At 43.7% G+C, this 17,663-nt stretch overlaps 1 protein-coding gene across 2 annotated transcripts in view; it reads left to right on the top strand.

The window, feature by feature from the left end:
* The window catches only part of hibch (3-hydroxyisobutyryl-CoA hydrolase), a 52,596-nt gene that overhangs the window by 17,485 nt on the left and 17,448 nt on the right, over nt 1-17,663 (top strand). For both annotated transcript variants that reach the window (XM_084179282.1, XM_084179283.1), the window contains exon 7: nt 4,771-4,849. In XM_084179282.1, the coding sequence (XP_084035408.1) occupies nt 4,771-4,849 (79 nt within the window). The remainder of the gene's footprint in view (nt 1-4,770; nt 4,850-17,663) is intronic.

The following is a 17,663-nucleotide window of genomic DNA, read 5'->3' on the forward strand; positions in this document are numbered from 1 at the left end:
TAATGATGGTGTTGGAGTCGTGCTTGGCCACGCAGTCGTGGGTGAACAGGGAGTGCAGGAGGGAACTAAGCACACCCCCCTGAGGGGCCCCTGTGTTGAGGATCAGCGTGGCAGATGTTGTTGCCTACCCTTACCACCTGGGGGCGGCCCGTCAGGAAGTCCAGGATCCAGTTGCAGAGGGAGGTGTTTAGTCCCAGGGTCCTTAGCTTAGTGATGAGCTTTGTGGGCACTATGGTGTTGAACGCTGAGCTGTAGTCAATGAACAGCATTCTCACATAGGTGTTCCCCTTTTGTCCAGGTGGGAAAGTGCAGTGTGGAGTGAGATTGAGATTGCGTCATCTGTGGATCTGTTGGGGCAGTATGCGAATTGGAGTGGGTCTAGGGTTTTGTTGGTGAAACCATACAGGAGAGGAAGTACAGAACCAACGACGCTAGACGGAGAGGAATATGTTTAAGCAAAAGGCAGTTTATTAAACAACAGAGATAGCTGGTACTGCTCAAGCTACATGCATGGACCCATTCAGTTGCCTCTTATCGAGACAGTTGAAAGGGATCAAAAACAGAGTTTTCAGCATTACTTTATACAATGCAACACAAAGGAAGGGGTCCTTCTTCTAGTCCCTTGATTGGTTCCCGAAGCGTAGGAGGCGGGTCTGCTCTGTCCAGAGTAGAAGCCCCATTTTGTGCACGGCAGAGTCCTCTGCCCTAGGCACCGACCAGTAGAAAGATGTGCAGTTTGTGTGTGTGCGTAACTCGTGAGGCATGAGGATGAGTGTGCGTATGCATGGAGATGTGTGTGTGAATGTGTGTATGTTCTCAAAGGAAAGTCTCGTGGGGAGCAACCAGATTGTGGCCTGTGGCGTGGGTGTTGTCCTTGAGAAGATATTGGCTCTGTCCATTGTTCTTGCATAGGAACAGCATTGATTGAAAACAAGCTCCTAACATTAAAATGGGTCATGCACAAGATTTTAGTCAGACCAAGCTATAACATTTTAATATTTACTACGACAGTTTCCAGGATGATGGTGTTGATGTGAGTGCTACGGGTCGGTAGTCATTTAGGCAGGTTACCTTCGCTTTCTTGGGCACAGGGACTATGGTGGTCTGCTTGAAACATGTAGGTATTACAGACTCGGTCAGGGAGAGGTTAAAAATGTCAGTAAAGACACTTGCCAGTTGGTCTGCGCATGCTCTGAGTACACGTCCTGGTAATCCGTCTGGCCCCGCGGCCTTGTGAATGTTGACCTGTTTAAAGTTCTTGCTCACATCGGCTACGGAGAGCGTGATCTCACAGTCGTCCGAAACAGCTGGTGCTCTCATGCATGCTTCAGTGTTGCTTGCCTCAGTGTTGCTTGCCTCGAAGCGAGCATGAAAGGCATTTAGCTCGTCTGGTAGGCTTGCGTCACTGGGCAGCTTGCGGCTGGGTTTCCCTTTGTACAGAGCCTTGCAAAAGTATTCATCCCCCTTGGCGTTTTTCCTATTTTGTTGCATTACAACCTGTCATTTAAATTGATTTTTATTTGGATTCCATGTAATGGACATACACAAAATAGTCGAAATTGGTGAAGTGAAATGCAAAAAATAACTTGTTTCATAAAATTCTAAAAAATAAATAACGGAAAAGTGGTGCGTGCATATGTATTCACTCCCTTTGCTATGAAGCCCCTAAATAAGATCTGTTGCAACCAGTTACCTTCAGAAGTCACATAATTAGTTAAATAAAATCCACCTTTGTGTAATCTAAGTGTCACATGATTTGTCACATGATCTCAGTATATATACACCTGTTCTGAAAGGCCCCAGAGTCTGCAACACCACTAAGCAAGGGGCACCATGAAGACCAAGGAGCTCTCCAAACAGGTCAGGGACAAAGTTGTGGAGAAGTACAGATCAGGGTTGGGTTATAAAAAAAAATCTGAAACTTTGAACATCCCACAGAGCACCATTTTAAATCCATTATAATTTTTTTAAAAGAATATGGCACCACAACAAACCTGCCAAGAGAGGGCCGCCCATCAAAACTCATGGACCAGGCAAGGAGGGCATTAATCAGAGAGGTGCAATGCTCCACAGCGGAGATTGGAGTATCTGTCCATAGGACCACTTTAAGCTGTACACTCCACAGAGCTGGGCTTTACGGAAGAGTGGCCAGAAAAAAGCCATTGCTATAAGGAAAAAATAAGCAAATAACCCGTTTGGTGTTCGCCAAAATGCATGTGGGAGACTCCCCAAACATATGGAAGAAGGTACTCTGGTCAGATTAGACTAAAATTGAGCTTTTTGGCCTTCAAGGAAAACGCTATGTCTGGCGCAAACCCAACACCTCTCATCACCCCGAGAACACCATCCCCACAGTGAAGCATGGTGGTGGAGGCATCATGCTGTGGGGATGTCTTTCATCGGCAGGGACTGGGTAACTGGTCAAAATTGAAGGAATGATGGATGCCGCTAAGTACAGGGAAATTCTTGAGGGAAACCTGTTTCAGTCTTCCAGAGAATTGAGACTGGGATGGAGGTTCACCTTCCTGCAGGACAATGACCCTAAGCATACTGCTAAAGCAACACTCAAGTGGTTTAAGGGGAAACATTTAAATGTTTTGGAATGGCCTAGTCAAAGCCCAGACCTCAATCCAATTGAGAATCTGTGGTATGACTTAAAGATTGCTGTACACCAGCGGAACCCATCCAACTTGAAGGAGCTGGAGCAGTTTTGCCTTGAAGAATGGGCAAAAATCCCAGTGGCTAGATGTGCCAAGCTTATAGAGACATACCCCAAGAGACTTGCAGCTGTAATTGCTGCAAAAGGTGGCTCTACAAAGTATTGACTTTGGGGGGGGTGAATAGTTATGCACACTCAAGTTTTCTGTGTTTTTTTTACTTATTTCTTGTTTGTTTCACAAAAAAATATATTTTGATCTTCAAAGTGGTAGGCATGTTGTGTAAATCAAATGATACAAACCCCCAAAAAATCAATTTTAATTCCAGGTTGTAAGGCAACAAAATAGGAAAAATGCCAAGTGGGGTGAATACTTTCGCAAGCCACTGTAGTTCGTAATAGTTTGCAAGCCCTGCCACATCCGACGAACGTCAGAGCCGGTGTAGTAGGATTCAATCTTAGTCCTGTATTGACGCTTTGCCCGTTTGGTGGTTCGTCTGAGGGCATAGCGGGATTTCTTATAAGTGTCCGGTTAGTGTCCCGCTCCTTGAAAGCGGCAGCTCTAGCCTTTAGCTCGGTGCGGATGTTGCCTGTAATCCATGGCTTCTGGTTGGGATATGTACATACGGTCGCTATGGGGATGACGTCGTCAATGCACGTATTGATGAAGCCGGTGACTGAGGTGGTATACTCCTCAATGCCATTGGATGAATCCCTGAACATATTCCAGTCTGTGCTAACATACCGGTCCTCTAGCGTAGCATCCGCGTCATCTGACCACTTCCGTATTGAGCGAGTCACTGGTACTTCCTGCTTTAGTTTTTGCTTGTAAGCAGGAATCAGGAGGATATAATTATGGTCAGATTTGCCAAATGGAGGGCGAGGGAGAGCTTTGTATGTGTCTCTGTGTCTAGAGTTTTTTTTCCTCTGGTGACATGCTGGTAGAAATGAGGTCAAACGGATTTAAGTTTGCCTGCATTAAAGTCCCCGGCAACTAGGAGCTCCGCTTCTGAATGAGCATTTTCTTGTTTGCTTATGGCCTTATACAGCTCGTTGAGTGTGATCTTAGTGCCAGCATCGGTTTGTGGTGGTAAATAGACGGCTACGAAAAATATAGATAAACTCTCTTGGTAGATAGTGTGGTCTACAGCTTATCATAAGGTACTCTACCTCAGGCGAGCGATACCTCGAGACTTCCTTAATATTAGACATTGCTCACCAGCTGTTATTGACAAATAGACACACACCCCCACCCCTCGCCTTACCAGACGTAGCTGTTCTGTCCTGCCGATGCACAGAAAACCCAGCCAACTGTATATTATCTGTGTCGTCGTTCAGCCACAACTCAGTGAAACATAAGATATTACAGTTTTTAATGTCCCGTTGCTAGAATAGTTGATTGAGTTATTGCACGTTGGCCAATAGAACGGATGGTGGAGGCGGGTTACCCACGCGCTGACGAATTCTCACCAGGTATCTCGATCTCCACCCCCTGTATTTCCGTCTTTTCTTCACGCTAATGACGGGGATTTGGGCCTGGTCTCGGAGAAGAAGTATATCCTTCGCGTCGAACTCATTAAATAAAAAATCTTTGTCTAGTTCGAGGTGAGTAATCGCTGTTCTGATGTCCAGAAGCTGTTTTCGGTCATAAGAGACGGTAGCAGCAACATTATGTACAAAATAAGTTACAAACAATGCGAAAAAACACACAAAATAGCACAGTTGGTTAGGAGCCCGTAAAACGGCAGCCATCCCCTCCGGCGCCATTATATTCATTAATGCCCTATGAGGCTCGTTAAACACACACACACACACACACACAGAAGGTCAAAGGGCATAGCCTGGCCTTTACCTCAGTCTACATTTCCAATCTGTTACGTACCTCTCCATCAATCACATCACTCATATCCAGTGATGGATCGTTGCATGACCCTCACTTAACCTTTCTTTCTCTTGCTCTTATCTCTTTCTCATCTTCTCTCTTTCTGTCTCATCTATTCACTTTCCCTCTTTATTGCCTCACTTTCTGTCTCTAGTCCTTATTAATGAATTTGCCCTCTCTCATTATCTTCCCCCTCTCTTTCTCACACTCTAACACTCTCTCCCCTTTTCAGGGTGTGGGTCTCTCGGTCCACGGGCGGTTTCGGGTGGCCACTGAGAAGACTCTGTTCGCCATGCCGGAGACTGCAATCGGTAAGTCGATGCACTGGCATCCGCAACTTCCTTCCCCTGAGGTCCATGTTTGGCTCATGTTATTGCGAGTGTGTTGCCTTGCTTGGCACGGTCACTCCAGTGCATTAATAATAAATGGGCCACGCAGACATAAGCATTGCAAGAAGAGCATCATCATCAGCCAGATATGAACAGGCCAACAGGCTGTTCTGTAGCTGTTTCTCTGCAGTTGTCTACTGCTTTACAAAGGCTTCGCATGGCATGATGTGGCAATTAAACCTTTCATATTTTATGGTAAAAAAAATAATTAAATGCTGATCTCATACTACCAAGCAGCATATTTCCTCAGTTATATGGTAAAACTTCTTTCAGTTGACAAAGTAATTAGTACAAATAAATCTTAACACCTAGCTAATTACGCAATAGCTTGTTACCTGTTTAACCCCAAGGTCAAAATCTCTTATTTGTTCAAACTACAGTAAGTATCTAAAATCTGAATATGAACCTAAGTGCACAAATTGATGCGGCTATATCAGTCTTGTTATTTTGAATGTTTATGGTTATGGGGACCTTGGGAACCATAGGAAAATACAGTTTTATGTGGAAACTGACAATATAAAGTTATGCCGCGTGAACAGAGGGTATGCAGATGATCACCTATCACCTGGTGGGCACTACTTGCGATGGAAGGATGGAATGCTTGCCACGCGGCCAACTGCAAATCAAACGGTCGTTAAAATGCTTGAGGCCAGTCTCACACAGAGCCTCAGTGTCGATCATTGGTCTCGGACAGTCACTCATACCCGCTTGCACTTTGTGCCATGTTGCCAGGTGTGGGGTCGCCCAGAAACCGTTCCACTAGGCATAATGGACACCTTACCGTCTACCTTATCTCGATTATCGAAGATGGGCCACTTTTCCTGAGACGATCGATTGAAATGAACAATAGAAAGCTTTCATGGCACCCCATGTGGTAATGTGTCCCAGATCATGTCGGGAGTTTCTTTTCTTCTCTGTTATGTTTTGATGATTGTCTTTACTAATTGCACCATACTGGCTGATGCCGTAGTGGCTCCCCTCTTATACTGTACAAAGATGAACAGCACAGTCATCAACGGAGGACATGCGTCTGAATCGATCCAGATGCTTTGCTGTGTTTTTGGCAGGTTTTGTACTAGCCTGTAATTATCAGTGTGGTTTGCAGTGAAAGGGGTCATCTTGTATATCGACCCAGAAGTAATAGGCCATAGAGATGCATAATGTCTGAAATGGGACTCTTCTTCTATTATTAATGAGCCTCCCCTCTTACGTTTGCTAGTCTTATCTCAGGGTTTCTCACAGCAATTAAGTTAGTTCTGGTGGTTGTCCACTCCAGGCAAGCAAGTTAGAGTTGGAATTGTTTCTTCTTTTTGGAACCCTCACAGTCTGTACACATGCTATAGGGCATTTGTCCCAAAATATAAATCATCTTCACAAACCTTTTGAGGGCCATATATGAAGCGAGCCATTGAACCTTTTTTGGTTCTATTTAGCACCATATATTCTAGCAGCGTATGTTCCCGACTCAAATTGAAATGTCTTCATGTTTTGGACTGTGACAGTTTGTACATTGTCAGTAATTATTCTGAAGGATGGTGTGTGCTAGGTCTTTATCAATCACCTCTAGGCACTAAGGTTGGGCGATATTACAATGGCATCGTCTGTCGACGATGGTGACAACATCGTGATGTGACAGACGATGGTTTAGCCTATTTGAACTTGACTGACGCCGCGCAGTAAAAAACGGACGTTCAGAGTAATTTGTGACATTCTGAGTAATTTGCCAATTCCTATTTACTATAGCCTATTTCAATAAATATGTCATATAGCCTACAGAACGCAAGAGGGGCATGTAGTCTAGACAGAGTGGAGAATTCCACCAAAGCAGCGCAAAATGTCCAGTCAGAAAATATTGTTTTTCTCTCTCTGTCAGTGCATGGGCATTAGGCTATAGCCTAAACCTTTTTTTTATATATAATAGACACCAATGCAGCCTATTTTTTTTTATCTCAATATCAAATCATTTCTGGGTAACAGTTAAGTACCTTAATGTGATTGTTTTCAATTAAAATGGTCTAAAAGAAACAAATAGCTTCTTAGCAAAAAGCAATTTCTCAAGCAAGAATTTTGCTAGGACTGTCTAGGAGTGGTCTGAGTGGGGAGTAGAAAATTAGCTGTTATAGATCCCTTTCCATGTTTACAAACATTGCCACACGAGGGTGATGCGTGCAAGTTGGTGGCAGAACAAGGGGGAGTTCTTATAGAACGCCAGCAAAAAAAGCCTCTATTTACATGTTGCTTATGAGTGCATTTCACAATTATTTTGGATTATAATTGGATTTTAAGGCTCTTATGAATATCCTGCTTAATATAATGTTTGTGTCATCTCAAATCAACTGCGTTTATACTTAAACACTTCAACTTCAACCAGTAAAATGAGCGTTAGCGTTCTAGCTAACAACTGCTGCATCCAAAATAGTTATTTTGCAAAGATCACAACCAAATATAATCTTAGCGACTGTTGAATGAAAACATCATTGTAAGTGTATGAGAACCCCAAAAAGTTATTTTGTTTAAAGTAATAAAAACTTCAATCTAGGCTATGATGAATGGGCGCAGATGGCAATGGCCTTCTTAATGCTGCCAAGAGTCGCACGCATCTGTGCGTGACGTCAGTGTGTCGTGTACTGGAAAAGGGTTTATTGCCAGAGAGGTTTACTTTCTTATTGATCCATTAACTCTTTTCAAACAGCTGTTACACTAAAAGTTTCATAATATTATTCCAACTAATCACGTTTTTGACTGCACTTAGCCTGTATTTCCTTCTCTCCATTCGATAGGCTATGAATATGACTGAAGGCTACGCTTTATTCATGGCTTTCTCCAGATCAAACAACTAATGTTTTTGAGTTCCATCTCAAAAAGTTATTTGAATAGCCTAGAAATGTAAGGTAGCCAGAGGACTAATAATGAGAAAGAACAGACAATATCAATAGCATATAGAAAAATCGAATGACAAGTTTAATCAACATGCGCGCTGAGAAAATCCCTCCATGCGAGGTTGAAACCAAATGGCCAATAACCTATCCTCCTACTAGGCCTATCATAAAAGTTTTAAGACAGGTTAAAGTTATGAACAGTAGCTTATTTCCCAAATATTCTAGGCTACGAAGGTGTTGTTGTGGCTTAAAAAAATTAAAAGAATGAAAGTCTATAGCCTAGGCATAGGCTATTCTCAATTGCAGCTTAATGAGAGATAGAACAAACAATATTATTACATTTACATTTTACATTTTAGTCATTTAGCAGACGCTCTTATCCAGAGCGACTTACAGGAGCAATTAGGGTTAAGTGCCTTGCTCAAGGGCACATCGACAGATTTTTCACCTAGTCGGCTCTGGGATTAGAACCAGCGACCTTTCGGTTACTGGCACAACGCTCTTACCCACTAAGCACAACGCTCTTACCCACTAAGCTACCTTTTCTATTATTTTATGAGGAAAATACAGCAATTATTATCCAGTTCTGAAGACGGTTAATCTCGGTTACCCAGAAGTAAAATTCTCACGAGAGTTTGTAATTTCCTGTTTTACTTCTGGGGGGAATGCCGATAACAATTACATTTTAGTCATTTAGCAGACGCTCTTATCCAGAGCAACTTACAGGTAGTGGATGCATACATGTATTCTATTTTTTTCATACTGGCCCCCCGTGTGAAACGAACCCACATCCCTGCCGGCCAAACCCTCCCCTACCTTGGACGACGCTGGACCAATTGTGCGCCGCCCATGGGTCTCCCGGTCGCGGCCGGCTGCGACAGAGCCTGGACTCGAACCAGGATCTATAGTGGCACAGCTAGCACTGCGATGCAGTGCCTTAGACCACTGCGCCACTCGGGAGTGATTACCTTTGTGCAAAGGAAGGAAGCAAGGTCTCCTCCCTCGCAAACGGAATCTCTCGGCCCAACCCCTCCCTTCCGCAAATTTCACCCATGTTTATCATGGCCAAAAAGCAACAACAACAAAAAGATCTAACATTTTGACTTTGTGGCTGTGGAATCTAGTGGAAACTGCTTATCATCCACACACGGGCTTCAAAATCACTGCACCATTTTAAGCACCGCCTTCACGCAATCCTGATTCCTCCAAATAATCAACGACGAAGACCCAAAACTAGGAACTACTGCTGCTCGTAACCTATTATAGCTCAGTGATTCGTAATCACATAATTCTACTTGAGCCTTGACAGATTCTCAACGTTTCATCTGTCCATGAGAATCAGTCCACGAGAGATTAGAAGGCCTATAATCTAGCTCACTATGGTAAGACAGTCCGTTACTCATCAGTCACTGCTCCACCAGAAAGGAATATTAGAAAAGATTTGCCATTGCCTGCACTTAGCCTCTGCCCAGGCTTTCAACAACGTTATATTTTGTCAATTCGTCCAGTTGCATTCGATTTCGTTCTATAGCCCAACTGTCGTTTTAGCGGAGGACAAAGGTTGACATCGCCCAACCCTACTACACACACACACACACACCCTCTTTATTTGCCTACAAATACACATCCTGGGACGCACATATACAGTTGAAGTCGGAAGTTTACATACACCTTAGCCAAATACAGTTAACTCAGTTTTTCACAATTCCTGACATTTAATCCTAGTACAAATTCCCTGTCTTAGGTCAGTTAGGATCACCACTTTATTTTAAGAATGTGAAAGGTCAGAATAATAGTAGAGAGAATTTTTCTCACCTTTATTTAACCAGGTAAGCCAGTTGAGAACAAGTTCTCATTTACGACTGCGACCTGGCTAAGATAAAGCAAAGCAGTGCGATAAAAACAACAACAACAACACAGAGTTACATATGGAATAAACAAAACGTACAGTCAATAACACAATAGAAAATCTATATACAGTGTGTGCAAATGTAGTAAGTTATGGAGGTAAGGCAATAAATAGGCCATAGTGCAAAATAATTACAATTTAGTATTAACACTGGAGTGATAGATGTGCAGAAGATGATGTGCAAATAGAGATACTGGGGTGCAAATGAGCAAAATAAATAACAATATGGGGATGAGATAGTTGGGTGGGCTAATTACAGATGGGCTGTGTATAGGTGCAGTGATCGGTAAGCTGCTCTGACAACTGATGCTTAAAGTTAGTGAGGGAGATAAGTGTCTCCAGCTTCAGAGATTTTTGCAGTTCGTTCCAGTCATTTGCAGCAGAGAACTGGAAGCAATGGCGGCCAAAGGAGTTGTTGGCTTTGGGGGTGACCAGTGAGATACAGTGAGGGAAAAAAGTATTGGATCCCCTGCTGATTTTGTACGTTTGCCCACTGACAAAGACATGATCAGTCTATAATTTTAATGGTAGGTTTATTTGAACAGTGAGAGACAGAATAACAACAAAAACCAGAAAAACGCATGTCAAAAATTTTATAAATTGATTTGCATTTTAATGAGGGAAATAAGTATTTGACCCCTCTGCAAAACATGACTTAGTACTTGGTGGCAAAACCCTTGTTGGCAATCACAGAGGTCGGACGTTTCTTGTAGTTGGCCACCAGGTTTGCACACATCTCAGGATGGATTTTGTTCCACTCCTCTTTGCATATCTTCTCCAAGTCATTAAGGTTTCGAGGCTGACGTTTGGCAACTCGAACCTTCAGCTCCCTCCACAGATTTTCTATGGGATTAAGGTCTGGAGACTGGCTAGGCCACTCCAGGACCTTAATGTGCTTCTTCTTGAGCCACTCCTTTGTTGCCTTGGCCGTGTGTTTTGGGTCATTGTCATGCTGGAATACCCATCCACGACCCATTTTCAATGCCCTGGCTGAGGGAAGGAGGTTCTCACCCAAGATTTGACAGTACATGGCCCCGTCCATCATCCCTTTGATGCGGTGAAGTTGTCCTGTCCCCTTAGCAGAAAAACACCCCCAAAGCATAATGTTTCCACCTCCATGTTTGGCGGTGGGGATGGTGTTCTTGGGGTCATAAGCAGCATTCCTCCTCCTCCAAACACGGCGAGTTGAGTTGATGCCAAAGAGCTCGATTTTGGTCTCATCTGACCACAACACTTTCACCCAGTTCTCCTCTGAATCATTCAGATGTTCATTGGCAAACTTCAGATGGGCCTGTATATGTGCTTTCTTGAGCAGGGGGACCTTGCGGGTGCTGCAGGATTTCAGTCCTTCACGGCATAGTGTGTTACCAATTGTTTTCTTGGTGACTATGGTCCCAGCTGCCTTGAGATCATTGACAAGATCCTCCCGTGTAGTTCTGGGCTGATTCCTCACCGTTCTCATGATCATTGCAACTCCACGAGGTGAGAACTTGCATGGAGCCCCAGGCCGAGGGAGATTGACAGTTATTTTGTGTTTCTTCCATTTGCGAATAATCGCACCAACTGTTGTCACCTTCTCACCAAGCTGCTTGGCGATGGTCTTGTAGCCCATTCCAGCCTTGTGTAGGTCTACAATCTTGTCCCTGACATCCTTGGAGAGCTCTTTGGTCTTGGCCATGGTGGAGAGTTTGGAATCTGATTGATTGCTTCTGTGGACAGGATTCTTTTATACAGGTAACAAGCTGAGATTAGGAGCACTCCCTTTAAGAGTGTGCTCCTAATCTCAGCTCGTTACCTATATAAAAGACACATGGGAGCCAGAAATCTTTCTGATTGAGAGGGGGTCAAATACTTATTTCCCTCATTAAAATGCAAATCAATTTATAAAGTTTTTGACATGCGTTTTCCTGGATTTTGTTGTTGTTATTCTGTCTCTCACTGTTCAAATAAACCTACCATTAAAACGATCGACTGATCATTTCTTTGTCAGTGGGCAAACGTACAAAATCAGCAGGGGATCAAATACTTTTTTCCCTCACTGTATACCTGCTGGAACGCATACTACGGGTGGGTGTTGCTATGGTGACCAATGATCTAAGATAAGGCGGGGATTTGCCTAGAAGTGATTTATAGATGACCTGGAGCCAGTGGGTTTGGCGACGAATATGTAGTGAGGGCCAGCCAACGAGAGCGTAAAGGTCACAATGGTGGGTATTATATGGGGCTATGGTGACAAAACAGATGGCACTGTGATAGACTACATCCAATTTGCTGAGTAGAGTGTTGGAAGCTATTTTGTAAATGACATCGCCGAAGTCATGGATCGGTAGGATAGTCAGTTTTACGAGGGCATGTTTAGCAGCATGAGTGAAGGAGGCTTTGTTGCGAAATAGGAAGCCGATTCTAGATGTAACTTTGGATTGGAGATGCTTAATGTGAGTCTGGAAGGAGAGTTTACAGTCTAACCAGACACCTAGGTATTTGTAGTATTCTTATTCTAAGTCAGACTCGCCGAGAGTAGTGATTCTAGTCGGGCGGGCGGGTGCAAGCAGCGTTCGATTGAAGAGCATGCATTTAGTTTTACTAGCGTTTAAGAGCAGTTGGAGGCCACGGAAGGAGTGTTGTATGGCATTGAAGCTCGTTTGGAGGTTTGTTAACACAGTGTCCAGTGAAGGGCCAGATGTATACAAAATGGTGTCGTCTGCGTAGAGGTGGATCTGAGAGTCACCAGCAGCAAAAGCGACATCATTGATATACACAGAGAATAGAGTCGGCTGAAGAATTGAACCCTGTGGCACCCCCACAGAGACTGCCAGAGGTCCAGACAACAGGCCCTCCGATTTGACACATTGAACTCTATCTGAGAAGTAGTTGGTGAACCAGGTGAGGCAGTCATTTGAGAAACCAAGGCTATTTAGTCTGCCAATAAGAATGCGGTGATTGACAGAGTCAAAAGCCTTTGCCAGGTCGATGAAGACGGCTGCACAGTACTGTCTTTTATCGATCGCGGTTATTATATCGCTTAGGACCTTGAGCGTGGCTGAGGTGCACCCATGACCAGCTCGGAAACCAGATTGCATAGCGGAGAAGGTACGGTGGGATTCGAAATGGTCTGTGATCTGTTTGTTAACTTGGTTTTCAAATACTTTCGAAAGGCAGGGCAGGATGGATCTAGGTCTGTACCAGTTTTGATCTAGAGTGTCACCCGCTTTGGAGAGGGGGATGACCGCGGCAGCTTTTCAATCTCTGGGGATCTCAGATGATACGAAAGAGAGGTTGAACAGGCTATTAATAGGGGTTGCGACAATATCGGCGGCTAATTTTAGAAAGAAAGGGTCCAAGATTGTCTAGCCCAGCTGATTTGTAGGGGTCCAGATTTTTCAGCTCTTTCAGAACATCAGCTGTCTGAATTTGTGTGAAGGAGAAGCGGGGGGGTCATGGGCAAGTTGCAGCGGAGGGTGCAGAGCTGGTGGCCGGGGTAGGGGTAGCCCTGTGGAAAGCATGGCCAGCTTTTATTTAATCACATTCCCAGTGGGTCAGAAGTTTACATACACTCAATTAGTATTTGGTAGCATTGCCTTTAAATTGTTTAACTTGGGTCAAACGTTTCGGGTAGCCTTCCACAAGCTTCCCACAATAAGTTTGGTGAATTTTGGCCCATTCCTCCTGACAGAGCTGGTGTAACTGAGTCAGGTTTGTAGGCCTCCTTGCTCGCACACACCTTTTCAGTTCTGCCCACACATTTTCTATAGGATTGAGGTCAGGGCTTTGTGTTGGCCACTCCAATACCTTGACTTTGTTGTCCTTAAGCCATTTTGCCACAACTTTGGAAGAATGCTTGGGGTCATTGTCTATTTGGAAGACGCATTTGCGACCAAGCTTTAACTTCCTGACTGATGTCTTGAGATGTTGCTTCAATATATCCACATAATTTTCCTTCCTCATGATGCCATCTATTTTGTGAAGTGCACCAGTCCCTCTTGCAGCAAAGCACCCCCACAGCATGATGCTGCTACCCCTGTTGCTTACGGTTCGGATGGTGTTCTTCTGCTTGCAAGTAACCCCCTTTTTCCTCCAAACATAACAATGGTCATTATGGCCAAACAGTTCTATTTTTGTTTCATCAGACCAGAGGACATTTCTCCAAAAAGTACAATAGTCTGGCTTTTTAATGGTGGTTTTGGAGCAGTGGCTTCTTCCTTGCTTAACAGCCTTTCAGGTTATATTGATATAGGACTTGTTTTACTGTGGATATAGATACTTTTGTACCTGTTTCCTCCAGCATCTTCACAAGGTCCTTTGCTGTTGTTCTGGGATTGATTTCCACTTTTCGCACCAAAGTACGTTCATCTCTAGGAGACAGAACGCGTCTCCTTCCTGAGCGGAATGACGGCTGCGTGGTCCCATGGTGTTTATACTTGCGTACTATTGTTTGTAAAGGTGGTACCTTCAGGCGTTTGGAAATTGCTCCCAAGGATGAACCAGACTTGTGGAGGTCTACATTTTTTTTCTGAGTTCTTGGCTTATTTCTTTTGATTTTCCCATGATGTCAAGCAAAGAGGCACTGAGTTTGAAGGTAGGCCTTGAAATACACCCACAGGTACACCTCCAATTGACTCAAATGATGTCAATTAGCCTATCAGAAGCTTCTAAAGCCATGACATCATTTTCTGGAATTTTCCAAGCTGTTTGAAGGCACAGTCAACATAGTGTATGTAAACTTCTGACCCACTGGAATTGTGATACAGTGAATTATAAGTGAAATAATCTGTCTGTAAACAATTGTTGGAAAAATTACTTGTGTCATGCACAAAGTGGATGTCCTAACCGACTTGCCAAAACTATAGTTTGTTAACAAGATATTTGTGGAGTGGTTGAAAAACGAGTTTTAATGACTCCAACCTAAGTGTATATAAACTTCCGACTTCAATTTTAGTCTCTCTCTTTCTCCCTCTCTGTCCCTGTCTCTCACACAAACACTAAGTTAACAGTCTCTCTCTCTCGCGCACACACACATACACACACAAAAGGACATGTCCGTGTGCTGGTTGAGCTGTCTCAATAATTACTTTCCTGACTGTGCTCCACCTGAGCTGTGTGGTGTCCTTCACTGCAGAGAGGCTGTCTCCAACTGGAGACGTGACCTTCTCTGGAAGTTCTTTGCTCTCTCTCTCTCTCTCTGTGTGTGTGCGCGTGCGTGCTTGTCAAGGTCGATCAATTCATCTATCTTTTTCTTAGAGATAGAGCAGTCATTGTCAGTTACGACTCTGAATTCTAAAGTAATGTAGTGTTTCCAAGGGTCTCATTGTTTTCCGGATAGGCTACCACTGAAGTAATGCCTCATGTTTTTCATAGAAGAAAAACACTACAGATATTGTTGTTTTTGAACACATGGCATGTGCCCCGAGACTGGCAAGACAGTAGAGGAAAAATAACATAATCAGGATAATCATTAAATTGCACGAACTGAGACCTGTGTGTGTGTGTCTGTGTGTGTGTGCGTGCTTGTGTGCGTGCGTGCCTGGACAGTACAGACCAGCTATTAGCAGAGACAGCTTCTCGGGCGGCGTTAGACTTTATCTAGAACTGAGGGACTAATCCTCTTTTGGGCTGCCTGGCTTTCTACCCTGCTGCTTGGTCACACTTCTCTGGCCCAGAGCCACAAGCTGCAATGCACTTCTCTTCACTTCAGCCTCTACCTCTACAGTGGCCAAATCTTAAAGCTACAGCTTAAATTCTCAGAACTCAATTCAGTTTTTTTTCGACACTTTCTCTTGCATTTGAATGCTAACGCCAATGGTACGCCAACACTGCTTCCATCCTCTTAGAAGTTTATTTGATGTCATAGTGAAAGGAACTTTAAGAACGTGGCCCAGTTGCATAAAACATCTTAAGTGTTTTCCTTAGGGATTTCCCTTAAGGAATAATTTCCCTTTTACCTAAGGGAATTGTTTAAGGGCATTGCATAGAACCCCTCAAACGTTTTCCTTAGGTAAAGGCACATAGTTTCTAAACCCAGAGACACAACATCGCGAGACTTCCAGGACGCTTGCGAAGCAGACCAAGCAGACCAGGCCTGGGTTTGTGGTTTAAGAAATCAATAAGATAAGCAAAAATGTTTTCCTTTAGCTGTTCATTTTCTCGAAATCTAAAGGCACAACCTAGATTAGAGACAATGTCTTAAGTAGATGAACGTGTTATTTCTCCAACCTCGTGAAAGTGACAAACTGACACCTTTTCATTTTTGACAAACAACTTTGATTTGAGTGCCTTTGATTTGACGGCCTGCACATGCGCAGTTCAGTGTGAGATGACTGTTAGACCCGATGACGTGTTTCTGCGCATGAGCTTAGCGAACCAATGTCGCCATGACATCACCTAGAAGGGTGATTGGGTTTTCTATTGGAGAAGCAGTTTCTGCCTATCTTCATACTGTAGTGTCTTTGCTTAAGGGGTTTTACAAAAGGTTGAAGGCATGTATGGCAGAAAGAGTCTCTGGTTACCATGGAGATGACCTGATTCACTGACTGAACATCTTGTCAAAGACTGGGAATACAGATATGCATCTGTTGGTCACAGATACTTTTAAAAAATGGGCCTCACAATGGGCCTCAGGATCTCGTCACTGTATTTTTGTGCATTCAAATTGCCATCGATAAAATGCAATTGTGTTCATTGTCCGTAGCTTACGCCTGCGCGTACCATAACCCCACCACCACCATGGGGCACTCTGTTCACAACGTTGCCATCAGCAAATCGCTCGCCCACACGACACCATACACATAGTCTGCGGTTGTGAGGCCGGATGGACGTACTGCCAAGTTCTCTAAAATAATGTTTGAGGCGGCTTGTGGTAGAGAAATTAACATTCAATTCTCCTGCAACCGCTCTGGTGGACATTCCTGCAGTCCGCATGCCAATTGCAAGCTCCCAGCACAAGGTGCACCTGTGTAATGATCATGCTGTTTAATCAGCTTCTTGATATGCTACACCTGTCAGGTGGATGGATTATCTTGGCAAAGGAGAAATGCTTACTAACAGGGATGTAAACAAATTTGTGCACAACATTTGAGAGAAATAAGCTTTTTGTACTTATGGAAAATTTCTGGGATCTTTTATTTCAGCTCATGAAACATGGCACCAACATTTTACATGTTGCATTTATAACTTTGCTCAGTTTACATCCAAGTAGTTTCTATTACTTTCTAGTAGTGTTGTCTTCAAGTCATTAAACTTGGATTCCGAGTCAAGTCCCAAGTCCAGTGCTTAATGTGTAAATCTGGAGGTGCCGGAACAAAAAGTGAGCGTGAGATGGGGGTGACCTGGGGAGCTCTGAGGTACCGGAACACATCACCTTTATAATAAAAGCATTGCATGCATATCATTGCATTTGCGTAGTGGCATAGAGCAGCAGAGTAGAGGCAATTACACAGGGGGAACATTTTAGTAGCCTAGGGTCTTGGCGAGTCCAAGTCACCAATGGTCGAGTCCAAGTCATGAAAATCGGAACCCACAAAGAAAGAATCTTTCAAACATGGTTTAAGTGTGATCGGGATTTGACAAAATGACGAAGCTGGTCTTGCAAGTGGACATATTCAGATCGTGAAGCATTTCGTCCTTAATTTCTTCCACAATCTGTGAGAGTTTCAATAGAAAAGTTCAGATCCAATGTCCACTAATGCTTCTTTGAATGCTTCATGCTGAGTGGGTGTAGTGCAAGTAGTCTCACTAGTCTTTCTGCACGTTGACCAGAAATTAAGAGAAGCACAAATGAATCACAGTGATTTTGCTTAAAATTACAATGGAACAGTCTTTCTCCATTTTGACCATTTTTAACATGGGTCTACACTCGCCCAGCTCAATTGAGCTCTCTTAACACTGTATGTGCTGTCCATCTGGGATTTCACTTGGACATCCCTCCCCCATCATCCACCGCCAGTACCTTAAC

Source organism: Coregonus lavaretus, assembly GCF_964263955.1.
Source record: "Coregonus lavaretus genome assembly, chromosome: 16".
Classification (NCBI taxonomy): domain Eukaryota; kingdom Metazoa; phylum Chordata; class Actinopteri; order Salmoniformes; family Salmonidae; genus Coregonus; species Coregonus lavaretus.